The sequence below is a fragment of the Glycine max genome, chromosome 6, assembly GCF_000004515.6.
Source record: "Glycine max cultivar Williams 82 chromosome 6, Glycine_max_v4.0, whole genome shotgun sequence".
Lineage (NCBI taxonomy): Eukaryota > Viridiplantae > Streptophyta > Magnoliopsida > Fabales > Fabaceae > Glycine > Glycine max.
This window is the reverse complement of record NC_038242.2, coordinates 3,422,565-3,436,926: the sequence shown is the minus strand read 5'-3', so window position 1 is coordinate 3,436,926 and position 14,362 is coordinate 3,422,565. Positions and strand designations below refer to the sequence as shown.

At 31.7% G+C, this 14,362-nt stretch overlaps 1 protein-coding gene across 3 annotated transcripts; it reads right to left on the bottom strand.

The window, feature by feature from the left end:
• Positions 1-8,557: 8,557 nt before the first annotated feature.
• On the bottom strand, positions 8,558-12,533 carry LOC100797671 (protein SNOWY COTYLEDON 3). Of its 3 annotated transcripts, none has more exons than XM_014777254.3 (7): positions 12,171-12,533; positions 11,292-11,966; positions 10,675-10,794; positions 10,407-10,523; positions 10,197-10,286; positions 9,120-9,227; positions 8,558-8,970 (listed from the first exon to the last, which is right to left on the bottom strand). In XM_014777254.3, the coding sequence occupies exons 2-7, from the start codon at positions 11,913-11,915 to the stop codon at positions 8,905-8,907; spliced, it is 1,125 nt and encodes a 374-aa protein (XP_014632740.1). In that variant the 5' UTR covers positions 11,916-11,966; positions 12,171-12,533; the 3' UTR covers positions 8,558-8,904. The 3 variants fall into 3 exon arrangements, with proteins under 3 accessions (XP_014632740.1, XP_006581262.1, XP_003527733.1); XM_006581199.3 differs by lacking the exon at positions 12,171-12,533 and adding an exon at positions 12,044-12,162; XM_003527685.4 differs by lacking the exon at positions 12,171-12,533 and having other exon boundaries at positions 11,292-12,140.
• Between the last annotated feature and the right edge of the window lie 1,829 nt (positions 12,534-14,362).

Below are 14,362 nucleotides of genomic sequence, written 5' to 3'. Positions count from 1 at the left end.
CTTTGAGTATTGAAGAATAGCAAGTTATACCCCAAATGGGAATAAAGTTATACATCATATTATTACTATAAAAAAATTATAATATTGATTTAGTAGTGACGGTAGAATAAGCACGAAAAATAGTAGGTTTGATTCTTCTTCATTAATAAAAAATTATCGATTAATGATTAATATTTATTTTGATAAAATAAAATAAAAAGACTAGCAAACAAATCAAAATAGAAGAATAAGTTAAATGATTTTTAGCCCCAAAAAAGAAGAGGAAAATAAAAAAAGACATGAAAAATAATCAAAAGAAATCTCAAATCCAATAATATTTATAAAAGTTTAATTTTTAACCGTCTCAAATTTAATAACCAACCTAGCAATCTACTTCAAATATATATCATTTCCGTCCATTTCACACAGATCAAGCTATATACTATTTTAAAATGAAAAATTAATAATCAAATTTTAAAAAATTGATCTAAGTTAATTTACCCTTAATTTTGAACGTCCAATTGCAAATGCTATGTTGGACCATGGATGGGAAGATTTAAAGCCTAATGAATTAATTGGCTGAATGCTCGTTTTAGCTACGGGAAATCATTTCAACTGCCATGGACTTTGCAGCTTCTTAGAATCTTGTTCTTTCCACTTTCCCAGTTGCCAAAGGTGGCACCCTTAGACACAAGTAACACTTACTATTATAGTAAGATTAAATGCACTTGCTTTAAACGCGCGTAATTTTTTTTTTATTATACTAGTACTAGTACTAATTATTGTATATTTTTCACACAAATAAAAATACTTATCGTTTGAAATCCATGCTTAACAAAGTAATTAAGTATATAAAGGAATTTATCTCAATAGATAAAATAATGTGCATGAGTGTTATAAATTGTTTGGTATATAAAGTAAGATACGTATTGCGGTTTAATGAGATTAGACATAGAAGTACAACACCGGAAATTCGCGAGTCCTGCTTTGCATAATTGCATCATAGTAAGTGCAATGCTACAACGAACATGATTCCTTGTCTTCTGGAACCTACATAACCGGGATCCATTCAATGAAACAGTCAGTTCTTAATGTGTAATTCCTCCCGAACCCTGGTGTTTTATTTGATATATATATATATACTGCATCATGGTTTAACATCTCTGGAGACAGGAGCATAATGTTTGCACGGTTTAATTTATCAGAAACAGGGCAAATGGTAAAACGTGAGGTCAAAGGTATAATAAATAAATGATCGGCAAAGCATGGTTCTTATGAACGCATCTTGTATTATTAATTACTTTGAAAATGATCGGCAAAACATGTTTCTTATAGTTTTTTTTCTTCATTAGAACAATCAATTGGTTGGGAGAATTTTTTAAAAATAAGATTTATATTTTTCACAAGAAATTATTTCTTAACAATAAAAATAATATTTATCTGAAACATAATAACGTCATAATTAAATTATAATTAAATAAAAAAATATAAAAATGAGTTTTTTGAATTTTTTTAGAAATTCTTATTATTGAAATATAATTATATATGAATATTTTATAATAACATGACAATGTAAAAATTATAAAAAATAATCTAAAAAAAAAAAATAACTTAAAAAGCTTAATTAACTTTTTTTTATTAAAGATACTCTAAAATAAGCTCATTGGGCAACCTACCTCAGAATATTTTTACACACTTATAAGAGGGAAAAAACACTTGTGATTTTGTAGCCACATGGCCTTTAGCAAATGCAGCACCTCACATTGTTTTTAGCACTAAATTGATGTGAAGATGTCGTGACTTGTGACGTTGAAAGTTAATTGTTGGCATTTAGCCAGTCTCTGCCGCCATCACTAGACACGTGACACTTACAGAAGATTTTTAACATAAAAATAAAATACTGTAGATGCTTGTTGCACGCTTAAATGTTCACATCATTTTTATGCGGTAGATGATTATCTCAATTATTATTCTTTAAAAGGATTATTATCTCAATTACTATTAAACAATGAGTTTAATTTAAATGCGCAAACGGTTTAATTAGAGGGCTGTCACACAAAAAATTACTTATTCTACTATTACTATATGAGGTAAGGTTGTTACTTAATTTTAAAAAGGTTTAATACTTAATTAGTTACTATATTTATCTGAACTTTAATGTTTTTACTTAATTTATGTTTCACAAAATTAATTAAATAGTTAGTTAAAAAAATAACTTATTAAATTATAAGTATTTTGTAAAATTAGTTGTTAAAATAATTAAAAAGTATGAAATGTTGAAAAATAATAAAATAATAATTTATTTAAAAAAGTTAAGTAAAAAATCTGATAAATATATTAAAACAAAAAAATAAAAAACTAAAAATTATAAACTAATATTTAAAAAACAGTAAAAACTATTAAAAAAATTATTTATCCAACAATAAAAAAGTTTTTTAACTTAAAAAAATTAAAAACTAACTATAATATCGTTTCTAACTTAACCTTAATACATTAAAAATTGTAAATTGTAGTGCCTCAATAAGTGAATTAACCTGTTATGATCCCGGTTGTTAGTTGTCACAAAATTTTAACCCGAGCCACCAGGCCATCAAACGTGCACCCACTGCTTTCAAACAATTTGAGGGACTGCAAATTTTTCCTTCTCACGGGAACTACCAAATTTCTCACCCCATCCTCCATGAGACATTCGACCCCAACAACACCTATATATATATATATATATATATATATATATATATATATATATATATATATATATATATATATATATATATATATATATATATATATATATCATACACTTCTTTCACTCCTCATCCAATTCACTCAATTCTTGTTCCTTCTAAGTGTTGGACTTTAGACTTTAGAGAGAAGATGGAGAAGGAAATTGAATTGGTGTTTTTTTGTGGAACGATACGGGTGAAAAGAGAGAAAAAAAAAAGGTTAAATTAGTTTTTCTTACATCTAATTTATTTTAAAAATTTAATTTGGTCCTTTAATTTTTTTGAAAATTTAAATAGAAGGATTAAATTGAATTAATTTTTAAAATTAAATAAAAAGAAATTCAAAGATTAAATAAAACATAAATAATAGAAAAAAGAATATAATTTAACCCAAAAAAAAATGCCACGGCCCATTCCATTAGACTTTGTTTTAGGGAGGAGAGATGGAGATATAGCCCAACAATTACTTTGTCCTTGCAATAGGATATGGGCCAAAGGGTACATACTAGCCCAAAGACTAGCTGAACGTCCACCACAATTGGGCTGGAGAAATAGAATTTTAAAAAGCCGAAATGGCTGGTACAAGAAAGGAAGGGAAATGGTAGGCAATTGCTTCCTGCACTTCCAATATGGGAAATGGAAAGTGCAGAAAAAAACATCCAAAATTTTATTGCAAACTTACATGAGCTAGTTCAACAGGAGTAAGAGAGAGAGAAAAAAAAAACAACAACAAAAGACAAGACAAATACTAACCTTTCCATTTTAAGCCTTAAATTAATTAAAACTAGTTACCAATATTTAGTCTAATTAATTTAATTAATAATATACTTTTTTTACAATAGTAGTAGCAACATTTTAACTTAGTACTTTGTGCAAAATAGCCTAATTTATTATTATTAGACTAATCCTAGTGGATTATTTAGATAATCATTTTTAGCATGCATCGTAGCACATTTTAATTTTTTTATATTAAAACATCACTAAAATCTTAAGTTAGAGTTCAATAATAAATTTAGTAATGTTAATTAATTTTTCTCCCAAATTTTTTTAAAATAAATGACACGTTTTGATTTATTAAAAAAATATGATAGTAAATAGAATAAACATATTTGTTATACACTTAATATGAAAAATGATTATGTGACAACACAAATTAAATAGATATGAGTATAACAAAAACTTAACTTTTTATCACTAAAGAACTTATGGAACAAATTTCTGTCCAAAATACAAAATATAATCAGTTTTAATCTCTATATTTAAAAAAATGATTTTGGTTCACATTTTTTTTATAATTGATATTTTTTTATGACAATGATCAAAATTATATTTTTAAAAAAATAGTAAATAAAACTAATTTTAACCAAAAAAAATTAAGAAACATAAAACACATCTTAACCTTCTATTAGTATTTATTATTATCTTCTCACATCTTAACCTTGTTTTTATTATTATCATTAAATTTTTTTTATATAAAGTATTTATCATTTTTCCTTTTCTTGTCTCTCAAAAGAGTGTATATTCAGTAAATTAAAGATATATTTAATAATCTTCTAATAAGATTTGATTATATTATTTGTTAATTGTAGGAATCTTAATAAATTTAAAATATTACCGCCCAATGGAAATAAGTTTACAGGATAAGAAAAAAAAAAGTTTGGTAACATTCGTCAGTTATTTATTGATGCGCTCTTGGTCTTCCTCTAACATTCTCCCCAACTCTCTTCCTCGCTCTAAGTTCTTCGGCCGTAGCGACCTCATCATGTTTTTAAAGAAAAACTTGGAGAGGATCAAGGTTCATCATATCATCTGTTCTTCTAGACTTTCACTTTATATATATATGTTAACAGGAAGATGAAGTTCTTATGTAGTAATAATCTTACGGGAAAAAAATCCATTTTTAGTTAAGAAAACAATATAATAATTGTTGAGATGCATGATCTTATAATAAGGAGTGTTCATGAATTGTATTAGACCAATTTTTTAAAAATTATCTGATTCAATCATTTGTTAATTCATTATCCAATCTATTTGATTTATTATTTAAACTTGATCCAACCAAATTTAACACAGTTTGAGTTTGAATTAGATCATTTTTATAAATAAGTATAAAGTATGTGATATTTTTATAAAAAAAAAGAGTGGTATAATAAATTTATAAATAAAAATATATACTTATATATAGTTTAGTTTGCACTAAATTCATGGCGTGTTTGCTTTCCTTTTAAATACATACTTATTCAAATATTTTCGTCTAAAACAATAAAAAGGATGGAAACTACAAAGGGAATGGTCTAAACTAACGTGGATCATATTGTTTTAACTTTTAACATATATCCAAACATGCGGCGAGTCGTTAGTTCTTAAAATCAAATCCAATTGATTCAATAAATAAATCCCTTGCTTTCCAAGATTACTGGCCTGATTCAGGGATGGAGCAAAAAGTCTTTATCTTATGCAGGTAAGTTAGAGTTGATCAGAGCGATTATTCAAGGAATTATGAATTTCTGGATGGGGATTTTTCTTTTGCCGCAATCTGTTTTGGATCGGATCAACGCTTCGTGCTGTAATTTTCTGTGGGACAAAGCGGATATTGATAAACACAAGTCCTTGGTTGCTTGGTCAGTAGTTTGTTCTCTGAAAAAAGAAGGGGGTTTAGGCCTTTTTAATCTCAACATTGCGCTTCTTTCCCGTATCCTGTGGGACTTTCATTATAAGAAAGATTTTCTATGGGTTCGGTGGGTTCACCATTACTATTTCAGAGGGAGCGATGTGTGGAATTACAATTCTTCTTCATCAGATTTAGTTTTGATAAAGAAAATCATTCAAATAAGGGACTTTATTATCTCTAAAGAGCTAAGTACGGAAGAGGCAAAAAAGAGGATTCAATCTTGGAGCACCAATCAACAATTGCTTGTTGACAAAGTCTATGAATACATTAGAGGTGTCAAGCCTACTGTTAGTTGGTGTTCTGTTATATGAAACCCAGCAATCCCCCCTAAGATGTCTTTCATTTTGTGGCTTGCTAAAAGGAATCGGCTGCTTACTCTTGACAAAGTTGTTTTTTTGAACAACGGTTCCCTCTGCCCTTTATGTTCAAATGAGTCTGAGTCAAATGCTCATTTGTTCTTTTCTTGCAGGAAATCTCTCCAAATTTGGACTCACATTCGTGATTTGGCTCCTTTCCACAAGCGTTTCACTTCTTTACAGCGCATTACTGACTCTTTAATTAGGGGCAGATCCACGTCAGGTGTTCAAGGAAAATTACGCTATAGCAATTACAGTCTACTGCATTTGGTTGTCTAGGAACAAGCTGATTTTTGAAGATTATCAATTTTCTGTCATAGAGGTTATTAGCAAGATTAAGTTTTAGACAAGCGCACCTGTTGCATTTATTTTAGCATCTTGATATATGTCTTCTTGTATTAGGGAAACTTTTGATTTTCTTTAACTGCGGGGTATGTCCCGTTTATTATTGTATTATTTTGGGTTTAATATAATTTACATTTTTTCCAAAAAAAAAATATAAGTTTTGTGATAATTTCATAAATATATATAAAAATGTAAACCTTATAATGATAACAAAAAATATACTTATGTATAATTTTGATTTGAACTGAGTTGAATCTGTTCTCAAAATCAAATATAAATCTGATTCAATCTTATAAAAAACAATTTACAGGTTTTTGTTTTGCTTTTTTTTTTTCATTTTTAGATTAAATTTTCAGTTTATAAACATCCCTATTAAAATTTGATGACATTACGAGAGTTTTGTCCCATATTCCACCCATAAACCAATGTTGTTTCTCCAATGAACCTCACCATTTTAAATTTTTAATCATAAAAACATCTTAAAGGTCGTAAGAATAGCTCAAATTTTCATTTGATGTCAGAAATTTTGATTTAATATACACGAGTAGATTGGAACGATTTAATATACACGATTTAGTGGGATTATTACACTCTTTTTGAGTCGTAGGAAGAAAACAAGAAAAGGCGCACACATTCAGAAAAAAGTAAAGGATAAGAAGCATTACTTTAACGTTACGCCGCATGTCTCAGAATATTTGAGGAATCTACACGAAATGAGGTAAAAAAATGGTGGGAGCTAGCAATTTGAACCATAGGATTATGCAGCAGAGCAAATCCACGTCATCAAAATACAATACAGATGGTGCGATGCACCTAGAGCATCTCCAAATAGTTTTTTATTCATTATTTTTTTTGTTCCAGCAGTAATTTTTTTATTCCCACGGTATCATGTTCTTTTTAAGAAATCCATCCATAGTTTTATTTTAATGCCAAAAAATCATAATAAACTTCAAAAAAATCATACATTTATATTTTTTTATTGTAACTTAATTATTATTCAAATAAAATTATTAATTCATTTTTTAGTTTTTACGTATATAAATAATAAATGAGTAATTGAAGAAAATATTAAATATCAGTTAAAAAATAATAAAAATTACATAACATTGAAAAAGAAAATGCGTAACAATAAAAATTACATGACATTTTTTTTTAACTTTTATGAATTTTGGGATTAATTGTGGTTGTTCTTTATTCATTTGATTTTTGTTCATTGTTCTTCCCTTGGGATAATTGTTTTTCCTTTGATGCGTACGTGCGTTATATCTGTTACGTGTGAAGAATTTTTTTTTTGAATGTTAAGATATCGTTCCTTACATAAGAAACAATCTTGAAAAGCAAAGGAACACACCTGCCACTTGGATTTACTGTAGTGACAAAAAAAAATTTAAAAATGATTTCTTCACGCACTAAGCACATGGAAAGAAACTATGATCGAAAATGCTCTAAGGTTAGGCATGACAACGGGTCCGAACCCGTGGGGCCCGTCCCGAACCCGCCCCGATTTTAACAGGGAAAATCCGAGTTGACCGGGGTCGGGATCGGGGGAAAATCCCCGATAGCCAAATTCGGATTCGGGGTCGAGGATGGGATTCTCAATACCCGCCCCGAACCCGTCCCTAAACTCGCCCCGTTAATCATTAATACATATAACACATTGAAATATGAAACTATTAGATTGAATTTTATGTTAATGTTGGATTAAATTTTATGTTTTATTTAAAATTATATTTTTTATTTTATGAAAAATTATATTTTTTAATAAAATTTTATAAAACTATCGAGGACGGGACGGGGAAAACCCCACCCCATCGGGGACGGGGGTGGAGTGTAAATATACACCCCGTCGATTTTTGGGGCGGGGGCGAGAAAGAAAATGGGGAGTCAGGGACGGGGTGGGATAAACAAAACCCGACCCCGCCCTGTTGCCATGTCTAAGGCATGAGTTTCCTCCACTAGAAGTGGGTTCCACGCCTAAAGCCACCATATTAACATAGGAATTGTACTTTGGCAAGAAATAAAAAAAAAAAAACAATGTAAAGGAAAAATAAAAAGACACATTTTCTTTTGACAAGTATAAATCTTCTATTACCTGCTTGTTTACATTTTTGTGAGATGTTGCCGAGAACAAGATGACACTTGGAACAAATTAGTGTTGGAAGAACAACTTCTTAAAAAAAAAAAAATATGAAGAGAAGGTTACAAAGCATCTTTAAAAGTGCAAGTGTGTAACTCATCATAATTTTAGTTTACTTGTTAACTCATATTTATGGTGTAGGTCTGCCAGAAGCCTTTACTTTTGCAATTCGCATTTCCCAATCCACCAGTAAATCTATTGCTTAGGAGTTACCCTTCTTGGCTTCTTATTAAAAAAAAAAACATAAATTCATGGGGAAAATGAATGTTTATATTGCACATGAACTTTTTGGATAGTTTCTATGGGTACATACCAATCCCCTTTATGATTAGAAACACAAGGAAAAAGAACCAGATACCTTACTAACCGCGCCATAATTACACAATTTATGAGCTAACAAATACAAAAGATTCAACTAAAATATAACATGCTACACGGTTTATATACATCCTTTGGAAATTTTAAAATAACAATAAGAAAAAAGAAAAACAAAGGGCATATATAAACAAACTTGCATTTTAAAACATCAACTTCCAATCCTGACTCTTTGCATATGATCAATCATCATACAGGTATGTATTGAATGCATGGCCAAAATAAGCACACCTATTAGCACACTACATCATACCTTACGATACGTTAGCAATGAAAGTCATCTTGGTCATAGATACAGTTGTATGCTTGTTACCGTTAATGTTGAGCTTCAGGTAACCATTTTATTTGTGAAAGATGTGTTCTCAGGCTACACTCTCTAACCTGCTCGTTTAAAGATCTTGTTAATAACCTTGCAGCCATACATTTGAGTAAAGGATTAACAAATCATTCAACTTCATGCTATGATCATCTGATGAAAATTGCAAAAATACTTTAAGCTTCACTAGCTCTTTTTCGGATACAAAATTTACCTGCATGGCTGTAATCATTGATAAAAGGTCTCTGCATTCATCAAGCAAAACATGCTCCTTTGTACTCAAGTTAGCAATTTCAACTACCAACGAGTTTACATGTCCAACCTATCAATTGCAAAATGCTCTTCAGAAATTTTGGCACGGCAATGGAACCGTACTAAAAGTCATCACGCTCAAGGCATAACAGTGACCAATATCTAGCACTTTTGATGGCAAGTACTAAAAAACGTTCTTTTAACTAAAGTTTAGCAAGATAACGCATACATATGAAACTTGGCTTAGGATTTTGAAACCAAGACTAATCATAAGTCATAACTCTTACATGAGTTGAAAAAATGATCTCAGTAACTCACAAGTCACTCATAATTCATAGATGTAATTAATGCAAAACAGAGAACAGGGCTGAGCTTCAGTGGGGGAGGGGGTAAATGAAGTTGACAGAAGTGTGTAGTAAATACAATTTAGCATGGGTAGGTAATGGAGGGAATTACAGGTGGTAGAATGAAGTTTACAAATAATAAAAATGCATAAACAAAAGAAAAATCAGAAGCTGGAACTATATAGATAGTATTTGATCGCGTTAAATATTTTATCTGGAAAGATAATATTATCAAAATGGGGAAGATGAAGTTTGAAGTACATGGTTTGTACTGGCACTGCTCATTGTTGCGGTTAATGTTAAGGCTTATGTACTCAAATACTACAAACAAGGGACATTTTCTCTTTCGTTTTCTTGTGTCTTTGCAATGCTAGACGTATGGAGTTATGGTGTATCTTTTTCTTCCACCTCTATCTAAATACCATATTAGGCATCTGACTAATTTAATTTAGGTCGCGTTTGATAATCTTTTTGCTTAAATTTTTAAAGTAACTGCATGTCTAAGGTCTCAAATTTGAAATCTTGTAGACTTGTGTACAAGTATAACAGACAGTTTACTACCATAATCCGAAATTCAGAATGACTCATTATTAAAAAAATAGTAAGTTAAATAAAACTTATATTGACCCAGAAATTTCAAATGATAATTGATAGATATCTAAGATCCTTATGAGTACGGTAAAAGGAACATGTACCTTTGGAAACAATAGGCATATGGAGGATGCCATAGCCTTCATTACATCCACCGCTGAACAAACAGCATCCTTCACTTTCAGTACATCTGCCTGACAGAGAATTTTTATATTATTCCCAAAACATGCTGATATAGTAATATCAACTAAATCATTATGACACTACCTATCATGAAAGGAATAGACGAATAAACAAGAAGCAAAGGTAAATACCTTGGCCCCATCAACAACAGGAAGGCGGAGAGTACTAGCCTTTAGTGCTTCAATAGCTCCCGAAAGTGAATTTGTGTAAACTCGATCCAAATTAGCCCAATCTTCCAAATACATCATCTACAGTAAAAAGTTTCCTTTAACACTTAGGACATGAAAGTTAAACAAGAATCCAATTAGCCCTACGGCCTATGTTGAAGAGAATCAAATTAAAATCCAATCAAACTAAAAATATAGAACAATTTGAGCACAAGGTAAAGGTAGATCTTACTTGGTCCTTGAGGATGAAAATTAGCTTCAACTTATGCTTCAGCAATTGTAACTCTCTCCTTTTAGCACTCACAGATTCTCGTAGTTTAGTGGTAGATGCCCAAGCATCATAGAGACAATTCTAATAAAAGGAGAGAAGAAATAATTTGTAAGAAATAATTAATACTCCAATAATTGAGATTGTTCACCCCAAATAATTCAATACGAACTCAAGAAACCCGGTGATGGTGAGCTTCTACAATGCATGACCTAGATTGGTCATGCATATTTAAGAGCCTGTTCTTTGGGATTATAAGGTAGACTTAGTGGTAAAAGCTGAAGGAGAAAGAAATTGTGAATTCGAATCCTCTCACAGACAAGAAAAAACTAATTAGTAACTAACATTTATCAATTGAAAAAAAAAAAGCGTCCTTCAAATGTCACTCACTGGAAAGTTCTAAAGCTCAGTATGAACTCAAAAGATCATAGTTAACTTGTACAATGCAAGATCTAACTGACCTCAGAGCTGATCATGCCTAAGGTAATAGATAATTGTCACTTGGCAAAGAATCCTATTAGTTTAATCTAAGTCACTTTCTATTGATACTAACACTAATACAAATTGAAATAAAATTATACCTGAGCATTGGATTTCTGCACAGAGAGGTCAGAATCTGCTCGGGCGTTGACAAAACGCCATTGCAAGAGGCGGTTATAGAGAAGCCTCAGCGAATGCGCCTCGAAAATTCGGTTTTCTCCGACCCTCCCTCTCTTAACATCAATGGCAAAGGTCAAAATAGAAGACTCGTTGATGCTGCTGAAACCATTAGGGGAAGCTCCGTTTCTGAGCCTCAAGGGACTCACACCTCGGGAAGATGAAGGTACCTTGTTGGGTGAAGCGGGACGAATATAAGAAACTTGGCCTCTGCTATTCACAACTCCTAGTGGAGACGATGCACCATTCAACACTGACTTTCTCGGCGCGAGGAGTTTGGGAGCAGGGACAGCAACGTTTGTGGTTGTTGGTTTGGCTTTGTTGACGGTGATCCGGAACGACTCGCCCTGAAACGACACGGATAAGCTCCTCGTTGTTGTCGAAGTCAGAAGCATTTTCCCAGACGACGACGCTGTCGTTCCGGGTCGTCTCCGCTCGAGCGACTGTGACCGTTTGGACGTGAAAGGCGAAGGTGAGCGAGGAGATGATGATGATGAGGTGTAACGAGACGTGACTTTTTTGGGCGTGGAAATTGCAGCTTCTACCATTGTGGTTGTGTCATCAAGTGTTGGAATGGAACTCAAAGTAATGTTGAGTTGCTGCGGCAAAAGGAAAAAGGAGTGAATTCAAAATGAAGAAAATGCTAAATGGGAAGGAAGGATGTTTTGACCGTTACGCTGGAATGCGGAAGCGCGGGTTTTTGAGTGTAACCGTCGCATTAGTACTAATCAAGTTTGGTATTTCACCTTTTCCCTTTTTAATGGCAAAATAAAAATAACAAAAGAAAATCACAAGTGTCTTACTCTTTCTCATTTTTTGATTCATACGTATAAACGAAGGAAAAATTCCTATTTGTCTCGTTTTTCTAAACTAATTCACTCCAAAATGTGGTGGATCTTTTTACATTTATCATTTGTCCAATCCATAGCGCGGAGACAAGGCTTATTTACTCTGATTTTGTAAGCTCAAGGCATATTATTCTCCGTACTTCAATCAGATGCATTGTTGATTCCCTTTAACTCTGGTGGGTCCTCAAGCACTGACTGCATTATTGATTCGCAGTTCACCACCACTGCATTATATATATTTGGTGGTGGGCTTCAACTAATTTGACGGAAAAGTACCATTTTTTCGGGGTAAAAGATCAGAATTTGCCTACGGTCTCACTAATTAATTTGCTTACTAGTACAATGGGGACATTCGGCTCTGCATATCTCATTAATCATGTCGCAAGGTTTGACAAGGACAACAGATTATATGAATAAAGCCACTTTCAGCTCCCAACTGACAAAGTCCTGCTTTTCCAACTGACGCCAATGCTTTCGTTATCTACATATTTAGTGATTAGTGATTTATCATCAACTCATTAATACCTCAACAGTTTTGACATAGACAGAGAATCTCGGCAACAAATTATGGAACCGTCGTTTCTACATAGTTTTGACAAATAATACGTCAATGCAACAACAAATCACCTCACTGAGAAAATTTTGTAAAATAAGAAAAAGAGTAAATAGTGTTATACACGATCAGTTTAAATTGTTATCTAATCACGGACCCTTATATACGGTAGTTAGTTTATTTGATAAGTATGTTTTTGCTTTTGCCATTTCCTCAATCTCTCTTGCTTCGAAGCATGGGAAGTATGCTAATGAAAACTGAAGTGACTTACTCAAAGTTTGAGAACACCATAAGAAAAGGAGAATAAAATCGCAACTTCACAAGGGAATAGTATGTGTGAGTGGGATTGTTGGTTAAGAGGACCACTTATCATTAACTTGATGACTAGTTCAACCAAACCTTTGCTATCAAATTAAAGTTAAAGAGCATCTTCGCTTAAGAAACACTTCAAACAATAATTTGAGTTTCTTACTTACTAGATAATGATTGCGAACATAATTAAGCATGGTGCCTCACATTGTATGACTAAGGGGCGTCAAGAATGATGTGCCTGGCTAGTGGCTAGGTCCCATTGAGACGGTGTAGGTTGGGATCAGGGGTCAAGAAAAGAAAAGCTAGCTAGTGAGAAACGAGACACACTATTGGTGATAGGCCTATGAACTTCCAATGGGATGGGAATGGGTGATGATATTTTTTTGGAAATGAGAAGCAATAATTTTAGCTTAAGCAATAAGCGAACAAACGCCACCGAGTCTAGTCGTAGTGTGGTGCTACTTGATCGTTTTATGATTTCCATGTATGACTGATATACTGTGTTTTCAGTGCTGGTGGTTATCGTGATATACTTGAGCTTTAGCCAGAAATGCCATTGGAGCAATGATTTTATTATCACCATGAAGTCACTAATTTGATTTGTTTTCTGCTATTTGCTCCGTGCTAAAATGTTTGAGATTCCTCCTTGATTATTTTCACATTCGCCGCATTTTCCTTTTTTGTAATAGTCACATTCTCAACTCTTGAGAAAACGCTTCACAGCTTTGAGTTTCTGTTTTAGTCATCAGAAGCATTGCTTTAATGATGACTAATTTCTAGTAACCAAGTTAAATGACCTTAATGTCTTTCACAAAAAATGGGTTGGTCTGATCTGTCCCACATAAGAAAAGTGGCCCATTAAAGATAAAAATTAAGAAAATATAAAATAATAAATATATTTTAATTAATTTTATCTTTTATAAATATCAAATAATAAATATTTATTATAAAACTAAATATATTATAATAAATTTTGAAGAATAATTTATTTAGTCAAAACTAAATATATTTTTTAATAAATATTTATTACAAAATAAATTTATTTAGACAAAATAAATATTAAATTTATTTATTGTAAAAATGATTGATAGGTTGACCCACCTCATTTTTTTCTTAACCTCTTTGTTTGGCAGGTAAAAACTGGAGCGAGTTAAAGTGGGTTGATAGGTTGAAAATCTCAATTCGACTAAAAAATAAGTGGGTTGGTGAGTTAGGTCGTTGGATAGGACCTTTTTTTTCACCTCTAAGAAAATTGGAAGGAGATAAAAGATAGTCTAGGTGG